Source organism: Sus scrofa, chromosome 17 (assembly GCF_000003025.6).
Source record: "Sus scrofa isolate TJ Tabasco breed Duroc chromosome 17, Sscrofa11.1, whole genome shotgun sequence".
NCBI classification, from domain to species: Eukaryota; Metazoa; Chordata; class Mammalia; order Artiodactyla; family Suidae; genus Sus; species Sus scrofa.
In genome coordinates this window covers 8,694,365-8,716,947 of record NC_010459.5, presented here as the reverse complement: position 1 = coordinate 8,716,947, position 22,583 = coordinate 8,694,365, and the positions used below count along the sequence as shown (strand labels likewise).

At 41.3% G+C, this 22,583-nt stretch overlaps 1 protein-coding gene across 1 annotated transcript; it reads left to right on the top strand.

Annotated features, from left to right (window-relative positions):
• On the top strand, positions 1,846–18,933 carry LOC110257387 (ankyrin repeat domain-containing protein 26-like). The gene is made up of 5 exons (XM_021077675.1): positions 1,846–2,080; positions 5,398–5,599; positions 8,193–8,376; positions 10,957–11,904; positions 18,663–18,933. Exons 2-5 carry the CDS (start codon positions 5,490–5,492, stop codon positions 18,882–18,884), a joined length of 1,464 nt encoding a protein of 487 aa, XP_020933334.1. The 5' UTR covers positions 1,846–2,080; positions 5,398–5,489; the 3' UTR covers positions 18,885–18,933.

Genomic DNA, 22,583 nt, shown 5'->3' with positions numbered 1-22,583 from the left:
GTACTGAACAGCTGTCTGGGTTTGAGCCAGCTGCTTAGCCTTTCTGTGCCTCATTTTCTCTCTGTGTAAAGCACCTAATGCATTGCCTACCTTCCAGAATTGTTGTGAGGATTAATCCATTTAGACATGTAAAGTGCTCAGAATAATACCAACAGTTGTGTAGTAACTCCTTAAAAGCCAATACATGCTATTTTAAAAAGGGTTTCTTTCATGTAAGGACTTAAGTGATACTTTCTGAATAGTTGTAGTGCCATGAAAGCTCTTTTTTACTGCAAATGACAACAAAAACCCCTGATAGATTTCTTCCTGTCAAATAACGCAAGTAACCTTATTAATGCTTTCTTTTCCTTCGTCGTTTGTCTAACTTTAATGCTTTTGTTAATATTATTATCGGTGGGTTTTCTTGATCCTTTAATATGATTCTATGTATTGAAGCATCCCTTTTATAGAATCTCAATTGCCAATGCAAAGAATTTATATAAAACAAGAATTTAGTTATTTTGTATGTTAAGTATTTGATGTTGCTGAAACGAATGGTTTGTTTTTTCAGGCATGCAAAGAAAATATCTAATGAAAAGGACAAGGTATTGTAAAAACTTCATTATAAAAAATATTATCCTGTAGTAAAAAATACTTTAAAATAGGTATAGTGGAAGGAGTTCCTGTGTGGTAGAGTGGCTTAAGAATCTGTCACTGATGCAGCTGTGATATAGGTCACAACTCTGGCTCAGATTTGATCCCTGGCCTGGGAACTTCCAGGTGTTTGTGCAGCTAGAGAAAGAAGGAAAGAAAGAAAGAAAGAGAGAAAGAAGAAAGAAAGAAGAAAGAAAGAAAGAAAGAAAGAAAGAAAGAAAGAAAGAAAGAAAGAAAGAAAGAAAGAAAGAAAGAAAAGAAGAAAGAAAGAAAGAAAAGAAAGAAAGATCAAATGAATGAACAAGAAAGAGAGAAAGAAAAGGGGGAAAGGGTATAGTGGAAAAGTAGAGGAGTTCCTTTTGTTGCAGCAGGTTAAGGGCCCAGGTTTGTCACAACTGCACCTTGGGTTGCTGCTGTGGCATGGGTTTGATCCCTGGCCCAGGAACTTCCACATGCTGTGGGCAAGATTAAAAAAAAAGAAAAGAAAAGAAAAAAAGAGAAATAGAAAATCTAGTTTTGTTGTAGTGACATTTGCTTTGAAAAAATAGTTTAGGAGTTCCCTTTGTAGCTCAGTGGGTTTAGGCCCCAGTGTTGTCTCTGTGGGGATGCAGGTTCAATCCCTGGCCTCGCTCAGTGGGTTCACATTCTGATGTTGCCACAAGCTGCAGCATAGGTTGAGGATGTGCCTGGGAACACACGTTGCCATGGCCATCGCATAGGCCTGCCAGCTGCAGCTCCCATTTGACCCCTAGCCAGGGATCTTCCACATACCCTGCTGTGGCTATGAAAAAAAAAAAAGTTATAGAAACACTATTAATAAATTTATCCTTTTCATAGCAATCATTTCTTTGAAGAAGTATATGTTTTTGTTTCATAAGAGATGGATATTTATCAACTCTGTACACTTAGTACGTTCTCATAAATATTTGTTGGGCATTGTGAAAAAATGATTATTTATTTGTAGGTCCCAGGGCAAGTTAATTCTGTGGATCACCTTGATGACTTAACTCTGATACCTGAAACAGCTTCCGAGGATCGTGAGTTGCTTTGCTCTGAGTCTAAGAATTCTGTGTTGCTAATTGAACAACCTGGCCTGGAGTGTAAAGGTAGGACCGTTGTACAAACTGACAGGCTTTTTGTGTAGAGTGTTCTAATATACACACAACCTGTCCAGTACTGCACATGGAGCATGGATACGTTACTGTACTGTTCAAGTGTGAGACAAAGGATTTCTATGAAAGTATAATGAGTTATTATATGCTCTCAGCCAAAGGGCAGTGATAATTCCCACTCACTGTGTTTTTCTGTTGACTTGGCTTCTCGCCTGTGCCTTCACCCAAGGTCGGTTGATCACTGGCCTCCGAGAATGCTGACGTAACCTCAGGACTTGCTGCCCTGCATTTCCCCCTCCTGGAACCTTGGTGTTCACGGTAACCACCATTATTAGGTACTTTTTTAGAAAATTAGGTCTTGTCATGTTTGCCCCTCGCTTACAGTCCAGCTGCTGCTTTTCTTTGCTGTGTGGTTAAAGGCCACAATCAATCCTCTGGCTTCCTCTTGCACCCATTTTAGACCCTTCTTTCCACGGGAACTTTAGAATCAGCTTGTCTCTTTCTTTAAGAAAAATCTGCGAGTCTTCTGCAAATGAGTTCTGGATCATGTTGCATCTACCGATTTCTTTGGGGGAGAACTGACTTCTTAACAATAGTGAGTTTTCAAGCCTTGGAGAAAGACAATTTCTCCATTCCTGCAGATCTTCCTTGAATTTCTCCGTAATATTTTGGAGTTTTCAGTGTATCGATGTCTCCAACTTTTATGTGGTCACCTGTATTTCTTCTTTTCCAGGGCAGTTGTAACTAGTATATTTTAAATTTTAATTTCTGAGGGTTTATTCTGATGATAGAAATACGGTTGGATGTGGTATATTGATTCTGTGTCTTCCAACCTTACCAAGCTCATTTAGTAGGTCTTGTGGAGTTTTGGTAGATTCTCTCAGATTTTCAGTGTGACCAAAGGTTGGGAAGCGTCTTCATTCTTAAGCTACTCTCTTTCTAAAGACAGTTCATCTTCAAGACTTGCAGCCAGCCAGCACCTTCTCTGTCCAGCTAACCAGCCCATGAAGTTGTGCTATGAGTGTAGCCACAGACAGCACAGAAATTTCTGGAAATGTCTGTGTTTTGGGAGAACTTCACCAAAGCAAGCAGCCTGACCCACAAGGTGGAGTTCGCTAACTCCTATTAGGAAACCATGCTGCCTGCTGATTCGCAGCCAGTTTCACTTCTTCATTGCCCCTCCGATGCCTTCTGTTGCTTGACTTTGACCATGGCACTGGCTGGAACCTCTGGTATTGTGCTGAAGAGGAGCAAAAGAAGCTGTTCCTGTCTTAGTCCCTGTATTCTGGGAGGAGCATTCCGTTTCTCCTCATTAGATACAGTGTTGGCTGCGGGTTTAATCATAGGTCTCCATCTTCTCGGAGAAGTTCCCTTGTATTCCTGGTGTGCTGGCAGGTTTTCTCAGGACGATGTGGAGTTGTGTCAAGTGCATCTTTTTACCTACCGACAGGATCGTATGGTGTTTCTTTTTAGTTTGTTAATATGGGGATTGACCTAAGTTGATTTGGAAAGAGCGAAACAGCCCTGCATTCTGCATTCTTGGGATAGACCCCATTTGGACAGATTATCCCTTGAAGGTATTTTTGGCTTTAATTGGCTGATGTCCTGTTTAGAATTTTTACCCCCGTTTTCATGACATAGCTTTCTTGGAATACCGTTTACTGGTTCTGGCTTGAGGATAATGCTAATTTCACAGAATGAGTGGAGCACTGTGAGGCATCTTCCTTGTTTGAGGAGAATTTGTGTGGAATTGGTATTATTTCTCCCAAAAACACTTGGTAGATTTCACCAGCGTAGCCATCTGGGCCTAGAATTTTCCTTTGTGGGAAGGTCTTTCCCTGGGGCTCTCGTTCCTTTTTCAGATAGAGGGCTATTTGGCTTACTTGTTCTTTCAGCATTGCGCTTTGGTAATTCTTCTCTTTCAAGGAACTTACCCATCTCATCTGAGTTGTCCAATTTGTTGCCCTAAGGTTTATGATATTACTCTGTCATCCTGTTCATATGGGTAGACACTGTAGCAAGATCACATTACTCCTTTTGGAAACTGGTAATTTGTCCTTTCTCTCGTTGTTTCCTTACCGGCCTGGCTAGAGGTCTATCCCTCGTAGGGATCCCCTGAAAACATTTGTTTTCACTGAGTTTTCCACATTGTGTTATTTGTCCTCTTTCTCATTGAGTTTTGCCTTTGATGTTTCTTTTTTCCTTTCTTGTGATTTCTTGGAGCTTAATGTGCTCTTTTGCTGGTTTCTTATGGAGCAAGCCAAGGTCACTGATTTGAGACCTTTCTTCTTTTCTGAACCAGACATTCAATGCTATAAATTTCCCTGGATGTAAGCAGCATCCCATCGATCGTGGGATAACGTGTTTTCACTTTCAGTTCCACTCAAAATGCGTTCTAATTCCTCTTCTCATTGCTCCTTTGCCTCAAGGGTTATTTAGATTCCAAATATTTGAGTGTTTTCCAGAGGTATTGTCATTCTTCATTTCCAGTTTCATTGCTTTGTCACCAGGGAACACACTCGGTATGATTTAGATCTTTTTGGCTTGCTCCTTTTATTAAGCTGTATTTTATGACCCAGAATATAGTCTCTTCTGGTAAGTGTTCTCTGGCTACTCGAGAAGAATATTGGTGTTCAGGTCTATCATATCCCTGCTGCTTTGCAGCCTGTCAACTTTATTGAGGGAGGGCTAGTGCCATCTCAGAATATAATTGTGTATTTGTTTCTCTGTGCAGTTCTCTCAATTTTTACTTCATGGGTTTTATGAAAATTCAGTTATTTATTTTTTTAATTCATTTGTTTTTGGCCCTGCTGGTGGCATATGGGAGTTCCCAGGCCAGGGATCAAACCCACACATCCACAGCAACCAAAGTCACTACAGTGAGAACAGGGGATCCTTAACCCACTGCACCACTGGGGAACTCCCTCTTCTCATGTTCTGACCTGTGCTGTCTGCTTTGGTTCCACCAGACTCTCAGCGTCATCACGTCAACTCAGGGAGCCTGGTGGCCTCCAGGTCAGTTCCTTCTGCCTGTGTTGGGGCCTGGACATTCTCTCAAGGCAGTGAGCTGGGGTGTTCTTCAGGCTAACCTCGTGTGTTTTCAGGGAACATTGTCCTTCCTTGCCTGAAGCCCCTGGTCTGGAAAAGCATTTGTTATGTATTCTGTTTGTGTTCCTTTTGCTTGTTTCAGGTAGGAAGGGAATCTTGCACATGTTCCTCTGTCTTGGCGAGGAGCAGATCGCAGGAGGATGTGGGCACAGGCTGTGCACTGTCTACAGTGTTCTTCTTCCTTCTTTGCTCCGTGCTTCTGGCTTAGCCTTCATTTCTCAGTGTGGTCATCTCCTCCTTGGGGAATCTTCCCTGGACCCAGTCTACATCCAGTTACGTTATTGATCAAGGACCTCTCTTGTCTTATAGTACCTCTCTGAGTTTTTCTTTGTTTGTCTCTCTCTTCTACTAGACTCGAAGCTGAACAAGAGCCAGGGGTCTTGTGTGTTTTATCTGCAGAGCTTATTCGCATGCTTCCACATTATACATATCCAATATGTATTGTCTCATGTTATGGATGAGTGAATGTACAAAGCACCCCACCCTTTATCCACAAGAATTGCTCATGTGTTTTATTTCTGTTTTTCTTTTCTCCCGAATGCAGGTTCTCTTAGCTTAGGTGCAGTTTTTGCATACAAAAGATTGCTAGAATTGAAAAACAACCGATGTGAATGCCTTAAAGCAAAAGTTAACAACATGGAAAGTACGATCAGTGGCCTACAAAAGGAGCTATCAGAAACAAAAGAAGTGAAGTCCCAGTTAGAGCATCAAATGGCAGAGTGGCAAGGAGAGCTCTGCAGCTTGAGGTACTGAGCATCTTGGTTTTACCATTTAACTGTTTTCATGATGCAGTTATAGAAGAGATGTTTTATAAGTGCTATCTTACCTTCTAGGATTTTAGAGGGGAAAATCGTCATTAGTATTGTGGACCGTGAGTTCCTGAAGATAAATTAGCAAGTTCTTAACATTGAAAACATCTGATAATTTAATGCATATAATTGCACATAATCATTGCCATGACCATACCAACGTCCACCTTATAGATACTACATTCCTTAGTTGCCAGACTGAATTTTGGTCATTTTTCATTTTCTGTATTAGTATTAATGATACAAGGAACATCTTTTCTATAAATTCTTTAATATTTTATGACTTGGATAAAGTATAAGAACTTGAAAAAAAAGTCTACAATCCAGAATTCTGTTTTTTGTTTGCTTGTTTTTTCCTTTTCTGGTTGTACTCTTGGCATGTGGATGTTCTGGGGCCAGGGATCAAAGTGGCAGTGACATGGAATCAAGCCAGGTCCTCCACCCCATGTGCCACAGTGGGGACTCCTCAATCCATTTTTCTGAATTGTTCTCAGAGAAGATTCTATTACTTTACATTCCCACTCACAGACGTATGAAGTGGCCCTTTTTCTCAAGGCAGAAATTTTTTTAAGTATTTTTCAGTTGTCTTCTTAGCACGTGTGGATAGAATAAAATGTAAAATGGAAAGTGATTATTGATTAGCTTATTCAACATCTTTCTCATATGTAGATAAAATTGCTTCTGTGGTCTATGCTGAAAGGGCATATTTTTCTTTAGGGTTTAATTAAAATGTATCCTGTCTTGTTGGGGGGAGGGCTGATTTTAAAATGATTTACTAAATAGTGTTTAACAGGATAAGTTGAAAGTGTTGCAAAAGAAAAAAATACAAAGTGCAGGGGAGGTAGTTCCTGCTGTGGCACAGCAGGATTATGATCTGGCATTGTCTCTGTGGTGGTGAGAGTGGTGATGTATGTCAGAGCTGCGGCTTAAATTTGATCCCTGGTCCAGCAACTTCCGTATGCTACAAGTGTGGCCAAAAACAGAAAAACAAAATTGTAGGACAATAGATATTAGACTCCTTCGCCTGGTTTGATTCTAATAATTTCCGGATAGATGTTCTGTAAAAGACATCTACAGACGATATTACGCACTGTAGATGTAGAGACTTGCAGATGCAAAAATAGCCACAGAGGTTATCTTGCACTCTAAATCATTTGGGGGTACACATAAGCGTTCAGGAAGCTGCACTACCATTTCTAGTGAACTTGTAAACTTGTTTCTAAACAACAGCTTCCCCTTTTAATTAGTAACAAAATCATCCATTCTAATGGAGCGTCGTTATGACTGTGTGGGACATAAGTTTAGTTTTCACCTCTAATTTTCCTGAATAATTTCAAAATTTCTTTCCTACACAATTCACTAGTTACACTGGATTAAAACTTACTAAGTAGCAGAATGTTTTTCTTTCACTGGTATCTTTCGCGCCCGCGCGCGCGTGTGTGTGTGTGCGCGCGTGACTTTTTAGGGCCACACTCAGCATATGGAGGTTCCCAGGCTAGGGGTGGAATCAGAGCTGTAGCCGCCAGCCTACACCATAGCCACAGCAATGCCAGATCTGACTCGTGTCTGCAACCTACACCACAGCTCACAGTAGCGCTGGGTCCTTAACCCACTGACTGAGCCCAGGGATCAAACCGGCATCCTCATGGATACCAGTCAGATTCATTTCTGCTGAGCTACCAAGGAACTCCCTCATTGCTTTCTTTTAAGTGTTTATATCTCTGTGAAGAGACTGATGTGACAAATTACAAATAGGAGACCTACCTGCTGTGTAGCACAGGGAATATATCCAATCGCTTGTGATAGAACATGATGGAAGATAATACAAGAACAGACTGTACATATATGTATGACTGGGTCACTTTGCTGTAAGGAGAAATAGAACATTGTAAATCAACTACAATAAATTCAGGGAGTTCCCATTGTGGCTCAGTGGAAACGAATCTGACTAGCATACATGAGGATGCAATTTAAATCTGATCCCTGGCCTTGCTCAGTGGGTTAAGGATCCAGCGTGGCCATGAGCTGTGGTGTAGGTCGCAGACATGGCTCAGATCAGGTGTGGCTGTGGCTGTGGCTGTGGTGTAGACTCGTGGCTACAGCTCCGATTCCACCCCTAGCCTGGCAATCTCCATATGCTGCAGGTACAGCCCTAAAAACAAAAAATAACAATACTAAAAAATAAATAGTTTAAAAATCGAGGAAATGAGACTTAGAAATGCAAGAAAAGTTGGAGAACAGAGACATTTCCTTATAATAGTAAATCAACTACTGAAGAACAAGATCATAAAATGGACTTTTTTTTAAAAGAGGAAATTCTTTTTTTTTTTTTCTTTTTAAAGTGGAAAGAAGATTTTTTTTTTTCCCACTGTACAGCAAGGGGGTCAGATTATCCTTACATGTATACATTGCAATTACAGTTTTTCCCCCACCCTTTCTTCTGTTGCAACATGAGTATCTAGACATAGTTCTCAATGCTATTCAGCAGGAAAAAAAGAGGAAATTCTAAGGTAAGCATGTTTACCTACAGATCGTCCTTACAAAAAGAAGAAGAGGAAAGAAAAGAAACAGATATGTTATATGAAGACATTACAGAGCGATTAAGAGAAGAAGAAGAGGAACACAGGCAAGATGTTGTATTGAGAGACCAACTTGAACTCACTCTCAGAATACTAGAACTGGAAGTGCAGACTGTGAGAAGTAAACCGACCCAGGTAAGTTAATCTTTGGTGAAACTTCCATATTTCGAACACTATTTCACCCATGTCATTTATCCTATCCCTTTGATTTAATATGTGTCATTTAGGTTTAAACCAATAAAAGGTTTTCTCCTCTGAAATATGAACTATGATATTTACAGATTAAATTATTAACTTCGTGCAATTCTTGGCTTCTAATAGATGCTCTGTATGTATTTTATGAATGGAGGAATGCTAGGTAAATGGAGCTAAATCATGAATGTAATGATTGGCATTTTTGGTCTATTCAGCAAAGTGATATTCTCTGTTGTTGTTTTTTGTCTTTTGGGGTTTTTTTTTGGTTTTGTTTTGTTTTTTGGCCACCCAGCAGCAAATGGAATTCCCATGCAAACTCAAGCTGCACTTGCCAGGGACCAAACTTGTGTCCTGGCCCTGCAGAGATGCCACCGATCCCACTGAGTCACAGTGGGAACTCCAATAAAGTAATACTCTTATTTCAAATCCATGGACTCATTTTGGCTTTTTGTTCATTCATTTGGCTCTGTTTGGGCTCTGCCTACAGCATTCTGGGTCAGGGATTGAACCTGCACAGCAGCTGTGACTTGAGTCACAGCAGTGGCAACCCTGGATCTTTAACCTGATGAGCCAACAGGGAATTCCAATTTTGAGGGTGTTTTATGTGAAAATACAGGCTAAATTAAAATACAGTGCCTTTAGACTGTGATGGAACAAGTTATATGTTTTTAGAGGAATTTACTTTCCCCATACCTTACCTGCCTGTATTTTTTGCTCTGTGATTAATTTAGCTATCATTTAATTTAAAAGTTGAACTGTTCGTGTGGAATAAATATCTTTGTGCTTAAAGGAAGGCCACTTCCTTTCAACATATTCTTCCTTCAATTTCTTCTCTTAAGCTTATGACTTCTTTTAGAAGGTGTGAGACCAAAAACCTAATGAAATGTGTCCGCAGGTTGTAGAAGATTGTGTGTGTGTGTGTGTGTTTGTATATGTATATATTCTGAGGACCAACACTATGTATTCCAGATGCTAGAGAGGATTTTTAGAGCCTATGTAAGTATATTTGTGGGGGCAGGTGGCATTTCTGGCCCTTTGGGTAAAGTAACATTTTTTGGTAACTTTTATGGCTGCACCCAAGGCACATGGAAGTTTCTGGGCCAGGGATTGAGTGCACTGCAACTGTGGCAGCACCAAATCCTTGAACTCACCGCCCCTGGCTGGGGATGAAACCCGTACCTCCATGGTGACTTGAGCTGCTACTTGAGTCTGATTCGTAACCCACTGAGACATAGCGGGAACTCCTAAAGTAACCCTTTTAATTCACATCCATTGTCTGCAGCAGTCATGTCATGACATTTATGACAGCCTCATCCAAGGAGAGGCCTTTAATGTTTTCCATAGGAATTGATGAACTCTCCATAACTGCAAAGCTACTAGTAGTCATAATAGATATTCTTGGTTTCGCCAGTGATTTTACTTCCTCGATAGATTAACCGGGACATCATCCCTTCCACCGATGGCAGGGAGGAAGCGGAGGGCCAGTTCAGAGACCCTGTGTTGGATGTCATCCTTCTCCTTGTGAGAAACTTACCACTTTGCTCCATGTGGTATCCTGTTTCAGTGCAAGGAACTTTTGAGAATAGTGATAGATATGCCACAGTATATGCTTAGTTACAATTTATTTATGGAGAAGTATCTTATTTTTAGTAAAAGAGTTCAATCGAATGTCCCACCTATTTCCCACTGATTAATATTCTAACATTAATAAGAGGAAATAAAAGTTATTGCAGCAGCAAATACTCTCATGATTTTCTAAGAAGAGCTCTATGCGTTTGACCTGATTTACCATTAGTGTATTCACCAAGAGTGAAACCTCAAGCTTATTTTGGGTTTCTATGTATCATACTCCAGAAGTACTTGTGGTTTCGTGTAAGCGGATTCATAGTAGAAACAGAAGACCTTGCTTATGTTTTTAATCTCTTCATCCTAGAAATGTCCTAGAGAGGGAATCGATGTTTGTAGAAGTGCTTAGTACAGTGGCTAGCTTTGTCAGTTATCAGTAGGTGTAATTCTTGTAACTGACTGTAAAACATGTTAGGAAGTTTAAATATTTATGAACTATTATTCTCTGGAGAGAAGAAAACATTTTAGGAAATTCGGTCTGTTCAGTGCATGTACAGAGAAAAGGCTCTTCCTGTGGGGTGGCTGGACACATTAGACAGCAGAAGCCATGCGTAAGTGGAGTTAGATTCATTCCTTTTTTATTAGATGCCTTCTGGGCTTCTTGTAATTCGGAGAAAGTCCTTTCTAATCCTGAGCATTTTAAAAATTCTCTTGTGGTTTGGTTTCCTTTTTCCTTTTCATGGATTCCTTATCTTCCATTCAGTTTTTGAACTTCAAGGGATTCCTGGTGTGGAAAGTCTGAGAGATGTATCCAAGCTTTATTTCTGTCCAGTTGGGTTTCCACTCACTGCAGTCTTCTCATTGTATAAACACATAGACTAGTGTTTCATTTCAGAGGAAAGCATGGGTCAGTTTATTGCGTGCAGGCTAAAAATCTCCTTTGCTTTTACTTAGGTTTCTGATAGTCACGAAAAAGCAACAAATCTGTTACATGAAAATCTCATGATACAGGATGAGATTGCCACGTTAAAACGAGAAATAGACACAATAAAAAATGAGAACCAGGAAAAGGAAAAGAAATATTTAGAGGACATTGAAATTGTAAAACAAAAGAATGATGAACTTCAAAAGGCAATAAAACTTAATGAGGAAAAATTGACACAGACATACAGTGGACAGCTTCATGATCTGACAGCTGAGAATACAAGGCTGAAGTCTAAACTGAAGAAGGAAGAACAAAAGAAAGAAAGCCTGGAAACAGATGTTGAGTTATATTGTTCCAAGCTGACTACTGCCATGAGTGATCATGAGCAAAGTCAGACAGCAAAAAGAGACCTAGAACTCACCTTTCAGAGAGCAAGAGGTGAGTGGCTATGCTTACAGGACAAAATGAATTTGGAGATGTCTAACCTGAAAGATCACAACAAGCTACTTTTGCAGCAATTGTCTGAAACCCAACGTAAATTCAGTAGCCTAGACATTGAGATGCATCACACGAGAGATGCTCTCAGAGAAAACTCTTTGCTGTTAGAGCAGGTACAGAGAGAACTGAGCCAAGCACAGTGTCAGAAGAAGGAAAGTGAAGACCCATGTCTATGTGAACACGGCAAATTGAAGGAATACATGGGCAAGCAGGAGCGCTTGGAGGAGAGATTAGCCCAACTAGAGAGTGTAAACCTGTTGCTGCAAGAACAGCTGGATGATGCAAAAAACAAAATCGAGAGCAAAGAGAAGATGGTAATGGATAGCCAAGAACGGTTTCAGGATATCCTGAAGACCTTTCAAGACCAAAGGGAAAAGGAAAGTCTGATGCTGGAGGAAAGCCTTAAGAAGTTAACCAATGAGCTTCATCTTCTCAAGGAGAGGCTGTCTCAGGCTGAAAATGTGAAAACACAGAGAGCCGTAAGTATCCAGAAAGAGAAGGGATTCTCAGACTTGCTGAAGGGAAGTTCAGAGTAACATTTATGGTGACCACAACGGAATCTAGTTGAATGTCAAAACTGATATCTATATATCTGTATATCTATATGTATATGTATATGCTATCAATCAGCCTGAAAGCCTCCTTTGTAATCAGCAAACAAAAATTAGACCTGAGAGGTGCTTGGCTTTGGGTCAAGACATTGTGTCACCTATGCAGTTGTAAGAGATGATGTTATAAATTGTTCGTAGATATAGACGTTTGTTAACGATGTACTGTTATGGTGCCAAGACGATAATTTCTGTCTCTGTGTCACCACATTGTGAGAGCATGATGGAGAAGATAAGTGAAATGCAAATACCTCAGATGAGTATTTTGACATTAAGATTCGGTTGTGTGGATGACCTTGCCAGCCCATCAAGATTTCCCAGAGGGACTCATGTATGAGTGCTGTGTCTCATAGTTCTTTTCCTTCAGTAGCTTTTCAGACCTTTCTCATTGGTACAGTGTTATTTTTATTCATGTCCATTTGATGTAAGTTTGGAAATATTTCAATCTCAAATCATGTATTCTTACGGCGTCTCAACTCTTTAAAGGCATCTCCTTTTCATCAAACCATAATCTGGCACCCATGGGGTGAGTTTTGGCAGACCTGCATTTGACTTAATCTTCCCACTGCTACTTATAATTTACTTTGGCCATTTTTACGAGTGACTGGTTCCTCATTCTCATTTCACGCCTGAGCTGCTCTTATTTGATATGAGTTTGTCCAACCCAGATTGAACTGTAGCTCTCTGATTGATTAGTTTGGCGTTGGAGTCCCATTTTCAGCCTAATGCGAGGTGGCAGGATTCATGAGGAGCCTTCGTGGAGTGGGTGGGGGGGAGGGCAGCAGGGGCTGCGGTCAGGGAGGCAGGTGGAGGCCAGGTTATCAAGGGCCCTGGAGGCCATGGGCATGGCCTCATTTTTATTCTGAGTGAGGAATCCGCTGGAAGGACTTGAGCATGGGATTGAATGTGTGAGGAACTCTGGGTTTGGTTTCATTTTTAATTATAGTGAGGTAGAGTTGATTTACAGTGGGAAATCGGAAGGTAATTGGAGCGTCTAAGAAAAAGGAAGGAAGATGTTACACAGAGTGGAATTTACCATTACTCATTCGACCTATACACCTATTTTTTCCTATTTCTTTGGGTTTCTTGGGGCGGGGGCAGGGGCAGTAGACCCAAAAAAATCACTTAATTTGGGGAAATATAAATCCCTCAATGTGTTGAGTCCTGAAACACAGCTTTTCCTATTGTTAAATTGAGTACAAGTAGAAAAGGTCGCTTTTTCCTATTCCAGAGGGCAGACTGTTGACTCTCTTATGTCTTGATCCCTGGCCTGTGACCTGAAGTTGAACAGCACACCATTACTGACCCCAAAACATCAGCTGTTTTTTAGTGACAGCTTTATTGAAATAGAAGCCATTCATTTAAGTTGTACAATCCAGGGACATTCAGTATATTCCAAGGGTTATTCAGTTATCACCACAGCCAATTTTAGAACATGTTCATCAGCCTCAAAAGAAACCCTCTACCTCTTTGCCATCCTGACGTTTCCCATTCCCCTCTCTTCCCAGGCCTGGGGAAGCACAAGTCTTCTCCTGGTCTCTACACAGGGATTTGCCTTTTCTGGACATTTCACATGAATAAAATCACAATGTGGGGTCTTTTGTGGCTGCCTTCTTTCATTTAGCATGTTTCCGAGGTACATCTGTTTTGTAGCATGCACTTCATTTCTTTTCATTGCTGCATGTTATTCCATGGTATGGACATACCACTTTTTATCCATCCAATCATCAGCTGATGGACCTTTGGGTTGTTATTACTTTTTGACTATTGTTGATAATACTGCTGTGAACATTTACATCCAGGTTCTGGTGTAAATATATGTGTTCATTTCTTTGGGGAATATGCTTAGGACCGGAATTGCTATATCACTTGATAACTCCCTTTCACCTTTTGATAAACAGCCATAATGTTTTTCCAGAGTGGCTTCACCATTTTACGTTTTTATCCAAAGTGTGTCAGCATTTCAATTCAATACATGCCTGTCAATACTTAGCATTCCCCATCTTTTTTATTCCAGCCATCGTAGTCGGTGTAAAGTGGCATCTCATTGTGGTTTTGATTTGCATTTTTCTGATGACTCATAAGGTTGAGGGGCTAGTCACAAGCTTATGACCCATTTGTGTATCTTCTTTGAAGAACTGTCTGTGCACATTTTTTGCCGGTTTTTTAACGAAGTGTAAAAGTTCTTTTTGTTTCCTAAATACAGCTGTGTTTCCCAGATACAGGACTGTCAGATGTTTTCTCCCCTGTTCCTCACCTGTTCACTTTTTTCACGGTATCTTTTGAAGCCCAGAAGCTTTTAATATTTATGACTTGAAAATAATCTCTTTTTTGTTTATTGGTGTCATATCTAAGGAACAATTCTCAAATCCAGTCATGCAAATAACACACCTATGTTTTCCCCTAAAGAATTCTGCAGATGCAGCTCTTCATTTTGAGTTAATTTTTACATATGGGATGAGGTAGAGGTTTCATTGTCTTCTTTTGTGTGTCAGCATACATTTGTCCCACTATCATTTGTTAAAATCAAATTCTTTTGTCACTCTTACTGATAGTCAATTGACACTAAACATGACGGTTCCTTTTTTTTTTTTTTGTCTTTTTGCTATTTCTTGGGCCGCTCCCACGGCATATGGAGGTTCCCAGGCTAGGGGTCGAATCGGAGCTGTAGCCACCGGCCTACACCAGAGCCACAGCAACGCGGGATCTGAGCCTCGCCTGCGACCTACACCACAGCTCACGGCAACGCCAGATCTGTAACCCACTGAGCAAGGGCAGGGACCGAACCCGCAACCTCATGGTTCCTAGTCAGATTCGTTAACCACTGCGCCACGACAGGAATTCCATGACGGTTCCTTTTTAGAGCCTCAGTGGTAATGCATTAATCAGTATGTGCCAGTGCTAACTCACATTTTATGAGAACTCTTTTGGTCATCCTTCAGGTTCCCAGTTGTTTTCTGTAGCAATAAAAAGAGTAGTGGAATGCCTTTAAACACATCTGTGGAGATTTTCTGCTTTGAAAGGAACTATGACCAGCTTCTATGCTGCTCACACTGTGACGTGATGGGAAGTAGGCTTACAAAGATAAATTCCATTTCTTTTTGCCCCTCCATTCAAACATTTATTCTCTCACCCAGAGCCTCCCACTTTACCCCAGTTTTCATCAAATCCTAGTCACAGGATCTGCTGCCTCAGTCTACTATATACTTCATTATGTATACCTATTAGAATTCACAGACTCATCCATAAACTTCACCAGTTAAGAGGAGAAGATTAACTCTGGGCTGTCAGCTTTCCCCTTGGGAAATCTCTTTAATCCAGCATCTTGCAATTCACAATGAAATCATCTCTTGATTTGGTTCTTGTGTAAAACACTGTTCTGACCTTGTTCTTGGCATAGATCCTGCTCTCAGAATCCACAGCCCCTTGAATCTACCTCCTTTTACCTAAAGAGAAAGAGATGCAGAGCTATTCTTTATAGCGTAATATGTAATTAATGGAATAAATATTTCATGCCATCCAAAGAAAAATTATCAAGGGTGCAGCTGTTGAAAGTCAGGTAATATTCAGAATTCCATTGTGGTGCAGCAGTTTAAGCACCCGAGGTTGCTGCTCTGTCACAGGCTGAATCCCAGGCCCAGAAAATTCCCCATGTCACAGGGGAGGCCCAAACACCACCACCACCACCACAACAGGTAATATTCAACCAGTTTATCAGAGACAGACAATAAATGAGCAGTTTGTACTTCACAGTTTCACAGCCTATCTGTGTGATATGGAGAAGCATTGTGGTACCACCTAAGATGAGAGCATTTTACCTCCCCGTACGGACGAGCCTTGAGGAAAGTAAAGGGAAGACTGTACTGCCCTTAGAGACGGCCAGAGGACTCTCCATTTGTTTTACTACTGAGAAAATTAAAAATGCTTCCACAGGGTTCTATTTCCTCTCTGAGGAAAGGGAACTGAGGATTGAGTGCTAGATTATTAAATACTCAAAGCTGCCTATCTCTAGAATTTCAGTTAATTGAAATGGGTTTGCAAGTCTGATTCTGGCTATTCAATGGACTATTTCTACTTGTTTCTCAGTTGCTGTACTTCAAATCATGTGTCTCCTTGCATACCAGTCTTCCTTATCCTCAACCATGAGGGGGAATTTTAAGGTGGCATCCCTGCCTGTTTGTAAGAAATTTAATTGAAGGGAACGCTAAACACACTTCTTCCTCAGTAGTTCTTAGGTGTTTCTTCTAGTTATCTTCTTCTCTTCAGCAGAGTTTGTCATTAAGCAATCAGTTGCAGCACTTCTTAGATTCCAGGTTACAGGAGACCAGTCTCTACTGTATTTATGTTACATATCTTCTGATCTTTTTTTTTAATCCACGTTCCTGTTTATCTGTATTTCCCTGAGAAACTCTCCAAAGTGCAGTGGTTTAAAGGAACAATGTGTATTTTGTTCACAATCTACATTTGGGAAGAATGTGGCCAGGACAGCAGGTCTGTGTTCCCCTCAGCTTCATCTGGGGGCTAGAATCACTCGAAGGTCTGTTCCCTCACATGCTGATTGTTGGTTCTGGTGGCTGTCTGGACCTTTGGTTGGGCAGGCAGGTGGAACAACTGCCCTGAACGCCTGGCCTCTCTCTGTGGCCTAAGCTTCCTCACAACAGGGATCTGGGATCCAAAGTTTAAGGTCCAGGCGGAAGCTGTACTGTCTTTTCTTTTCTTTTTTTTTTTTTTTTTTTTTTTTTTTTTTTTTTGTCTTTTGTTGTTGTTGTTGTTGTTGTTGCTATTTCTTGGGGCACTCCCACGGCATATGGAGGTTCCCAGGCTAGGGGTTGAATTGGAGCTGTAGCCACCGGCCTACGCCAGAGCTACAGCAACACGGGATCCGAGCCGCGTCTGCAACCTACACCACAGCTCACGGCAACACTGGATCGTTAACCCACTGAGCAAGGGCAGGGACCGAACCCGCAACCTCATGGTTCCTAGTCGGATTCGTTAACCACTGCGCCATGACGGGAACTCCTGTACTGTCTTTTCTAACGTAGCCTTGCAGTTCACAAAACATCACTTCCACCGTATTGTGTTCATAAGGAGCAAGTGACTAAGGTTACCCCGTGTCCCACCATTTTTAGGAGATGAATTTTCTAAAACTTATGTTTACATTCAGAAACCAGCGTTATCTACTCGCTGGTCACAATGTTTCATATTCCATCCACGTGAAAATACACTGAACCTTACCAGTTCTCCCATGAGTCTCAACCGTTAGTGTGTCAGGCTCAGGCTCAAGTCCCAGATTTTACCATCTTCATCAGGTACAGAGAGGGACGAGTCAACTTGGTGTGGTTTCGAGAGTTTATCCCCTTGAGTGCAGTCCTCTCACCATGAAGACTTGGGAACTAAAGGGTCACGTTATCTACCACCCCCACACCCAACATTCTGGTAAGCTGCTCAAGGCTCTCCCATTACGAAATGGAAACGGAGAGGCACAGTGGACTACAGCAGTTCTGAAATACAGCCTGGTACCTGCTCTTTGATTAGGACTTGGGAGCGATTCTCCTTTGCTCTACCCTCTGGGCTCTTAGTTCTGTCCTTTTCATGAGCAGTGACCTGGGTTTGTAGCTAAGTAGTTTTCTCAGGCAACTTCCGCCGCGTAGAATTGCTAAGGAAAACCTTTTGAAGTCCTCTTCACATTTTGTAAGGTCTTGGTCTCTTTTAGTCCAACTGTGGTAGCAGTGTTTTTGTTTCCACAGCTCTCTTTATAACTTTGAGTTTCCTGTGAATTTTATTGGGGTTCATTCCTTCAAAAAAGCTACCGTCACAAGAATCTTTTTGAGATAACTCTTCACCTTGGGCTTCCTGTGAAGTTGTCACGAGAAGATACCTTTCAAATGCTTATGCTTTTAAGATCCTAAAAGAAGGAATTTGAGGTAGACCTTCAATCTTCCAAGGTCTTAATAAAGTGTTTTACAGACTTGGCTTCATCTTTAGGTCATGTGTTCCTGGGAGCACCCTAGATGTGCTCTTAGCCCAGAAGCCATTTCTCTATTTTAGTTTTGCTTGACAGGTGGACATGTGGAGGTGCTATCAATGGGATACAGATATTTGAACCCAGTGAACCTAGTTTCTTTATACTTAATAATTTTTTTTTGTTGAATTATCCTTCTCATCAATTTTGCTTTCATCTGTTGCATAGCACACGTCCTGTGTGTGTGTGTATATATATATAATATGTGTATTTATATACATTTTATGTGTGTGTGTATATATATATGTACACACGCACACACACACACATACATTTTCTCACATTATTCTGGCTGCATAGCAGAAGAAATTCTATCCAGCCTTTTGTGATGGAAAGTGAGGGAGGACAATGCCAAATTGTATTTTTCAATTTTTTAAAATGAAAATTGATCCTATGATTCTTTATATTTTCAGATTACATGAGTACTAATATAAGAATGATTCAATTTTGATTAATTCAGTTGACATTGATGATAAATATTTTAAGGTTCAGCTTTTTTTGGCCATATTTACAGTTGCTGTCTGAAACTCCAAATTAAAGGGAGCAAATATACCAGAATTACTAGCTTACAGTTATTTTTACAATGTATTATTTTCATTTGCTTTAGAAACAATCAACATCTCAAGAAACCTTAGTGAAGTTATGGGAAAACAAATCTGTTCCAATGAAAAGTGAAATGGAACTCAGACCTAGAGATCTTGAATCTGAACTCTCCACAGTGAAAACTTGTACAGACTATGATAAGGAAACAGAATTGAAAATGTATAAGCAACTCTTCCTAGAAGAAGTAAAAGTTAGAATGTCATTGGACAATAAACTAAACAAGTAAGTTAAAACCTAGAGTCAGAAGTTAAGGGGTTTTGAAGCTTTGCAATTTATTTATTTATTTTTTTAGTTTTTAAATTTTTTTGCCTTTTCTAGGGCTGCTCCCGTGGCATATGGAGGTTCCCAGGCTAGGGGTCTAATTGGAGCTATGGCCGCCGGCCTACGCCAGAGCCACAGCAACGTGGGATCCGAGCCGCATCTGCAACCTACACCACAGCTCACAGCAATGCCAGACCCTTAACCCACTGAGCAAGGCCAGGGACCGAACCCGCAACCTCATGGTTCCTAGTCTGAGTCACTCTGGTTCCTAGTTGGATTCGCTAACCACTGTGCCACAACGGAAACTCCAGCTTTGCAATTTAGACAGCAATATTATTATAAATTTTCCTTTTGGAATTACTCTAAATAGCGACATGAACATGTTGAACTATTTTTTGGAAGATGACCCCTTCAACCGAAAAGGTCACATTCTAGCTTTTGGTAAATTTAGCTTCTTGATTCTGATGTTCGGTACCATCACTGGATAGCACCCTGAGGCAAACTCTGATGTATGCTGTTAAGTTTTCTGCTCTATACAAAGGTAGGCTTGTGAAATAGGGGAACGTTAATGTAGGGGTGAAGGGCAGCATACTTCACTTGGTGGCTGAACATAAAACAGCGTCCTGCCTGGGGGCATGTGCGGAACACGGAAAGGGCAGATCTCACCTGCAGGTCTTTGGTAAATACTGTTAGAAGCTACAGGATTCCCCACATCCAAAAGCAGTGGGTGCCTATGTTTGTTTTTGTTTGTTTGTTTGTTTTTGTTTGTTTGCTTTTCAGGGCTGTTATTTACAGTATAGGGAAGTTCCTGGGCTTGGGGTCAAATCAGAACTGGAGCTGCCAGCCTACACCACAACCAGAGCAATGCAGGAGCCGATCCACATCTGGGATATACACCAGAGCCCACGGCAATGCCAGAAACTGAACCCACTGAACAAGGCCAGGGATGGAACCCCCATCCTCATGGGTACTAGTCAGGTTCATTCCCACTGAGCCACTATGGGAATTCCCCCATGAAATCTCTTGTAAAACCCAAATGACATAACGCAAAGAAGCAGTGAATGGAGGACATATCTTGCTAGTGGGTGCCTAAAATAAATAAGCATCAAGAAAGCACAGGTGCTCCCAGGACAGTTCAAAGCCTCAGGGGCTTGATGCTGAGATGCTGAATGTACTTCCTGGGGGAAGAGCTTGGTGGGTGGGCCTGTTCTCCCTGCTTGGGGTGTGGTGCCTCTGAGATGACCCTGTAAAATGCACACTGACTGCTGCTTTGGCTTTTGGCCTTTGTTCCATAACATTAGAAATCCTGTTCAGATTGTTTTTCAGTTATCAAAAACATACTGATGTAACCCTTTCATAAAAGCGAAGTAAGATATACTTTCAAGAAGCAGGGGGTATGCTTAGCTTCCTCTGCAGCTGTTTCAGGTCTTTGGGATCAACCGACTCCACTAGGGCATCCTCCCCTTGAGGTTTGTTGCTCTAAATCCTTCCTCTGGGCCACGTGCTTCATTTCTCCAAAGTCATGAATGAAATGTGTACACAGTGGTGGTGAACACAGACGTTGACCATGTCTTTGAGGGATGGTTTATTTTTTCTCCCTATATTTGTTTACTTAAGAGAAGTTTGTCTAAGTGCAGGCATTCCAGAAGGCAGCACGTGTCACCCATTAAGCCACCTCCATCACTGACATCCTTTCTCTCCTCTCCTGACTTTGAATTACTTGTCGGTTAAGAATCCCTTAGGGGCAGGGGATCTCTTGATGTCACGGTGGCTTAAGGATTCTGCATTGTCAATGCAGTGTCTGGGTCCTGACTGTGGCGCTGGTTCAGTTCCTGGCCAGGGTGCCCCCCCCCAAAAAAAAATGTCTTAGGCACATATGTACTTCTGCTCTGATACACTTTCAGTGCTAAAACACAGTTCAGTGAATATCATTTAGGAATCATTTAGAAAAAATGAAATGAATGAAATACGCATTTTACAATCTTCACAGGACCGAAGAGAGGCTGGCTGAGACCGCCGCTCAACTTCAGGTGGAGAGAGAGCTAAACAGACCTCAAACTTTGACTACAAGACCAGTCCTGGAGCTACCTCGTGCTGGAAATCTTCATAACAGTTCAGTGTTTCGTGGAAATCTTACTCCAAGAGAAAACTCAGTGGCTTCTACCGCACGTTCACATCCTCCAAATAACAGCATCGATGCTTTCTTGACCAAGGTTAGTTGTATTATCCTTTCTTTCTCGGGTTTCATATTTCTGATGTAATTCTTGTTTTTAAGTGGTGGAATGGTGAGTTGTTTATTTGACTTTTGCATACTAAGGAAAAGCCACGTTATTGGTGCTAATCAAGAAAGGAGACACATTTTGTAAATTTTTTAAGTCCCTGGATTTCTCATTTTTGAGAGATACACCTATCATTAACTTTATTTCAATGAATGTAACTGATTGACAAATTTTATTTATTTATTTATTTATTTATTTATTTGTCTTTTTTTGCTATTTCTTGGGCTGCTCCCTCAGCATATGGAGGTTCCCAGGCTAGGGGTTGAGTCGGAGCTGTAGCCACCGGCCTACGCCAGAGCCACAGCAACGCAGGATCCGAGCCGCGTCTGCAACCTACACCAACCACAGCTCACGGCAACGCCGGATCGTTAACCCACTGAGCGAGGGCAGGGACCGAACCCGCAACCTCATGGTTCCTAGTCGGATTCGTTAACCACTGCGCCACGATGGGAACTCCCAGATTGACAAATTTTAAATGTCTTGAGAACTTGCATTAAAATAACTTTTTTTTTTTCTTTTTAGGGCAGCATGTGCAGCATCTGGAAGTTCCCAGGCTAGGGGTCCATTTAGAGCTATAGCCGCTGGCTTTTGTCACAGCCACAACCATGCAGGATCCAAGGTACATCTGTGACCTGTCACAACGCCCTGCAAGACTGGATCCCTGAGGCACTGAGGGAGGCCAGGGCTCAAAAGCCCTTCCTCATAGCTGCTAGTCAGGGTCATTACCACTGAGACACAGCAGGAACTCCTTAAATTAGAAATTAAATATTGTTGCCTAATAACCAAAGAAATACTTTCAGATGTTTGGCATACTTTCTAATTGATTTCAGTTTTGCCATAGTTCATCATTTTCAAGTTTGTTGCACTCCAGTTTTTCTACCCCTAAATATTAGTGAATGATTGGCGTCTAAACACTTAAGCACATACGGATGTGTTTTACTTAAAGGAAGCTAAGATAAACCCTTTTAAGAATCAAAAAAACTTGTAACACTGAATAACAAGACTTAGTTCCCATTGTGGCTCAGTGGGTTGTGAACCTGCCACGGTGTCTGTAAGGACGCAGTTTCGACCCCTGGCCTTGCTCATTAAGGATTAAGCATCACCCCAAGCTGCGGCATAGGTCACAGAGGTGACTTGGATCAGGCGTTACCCTGATTGCAGTGTAGGCCTCAGCTTTGGCTCTGATTCAACACTTAGCCTTGAAATATCCATATGCCTCTGGTGCAGCCATAAAAGTACAATAAAATAAAAGATTCACATCTGCATTTTCTTTTCTTTTTGGCTACCCCACAGCATATAGGGTTTCTGGGCCAGGGTTCAGGTCTGAGCCGCACCATAGCTACACCACAGCTACGGTAGTGCGGATCCTATAAATCTCTGTGGGG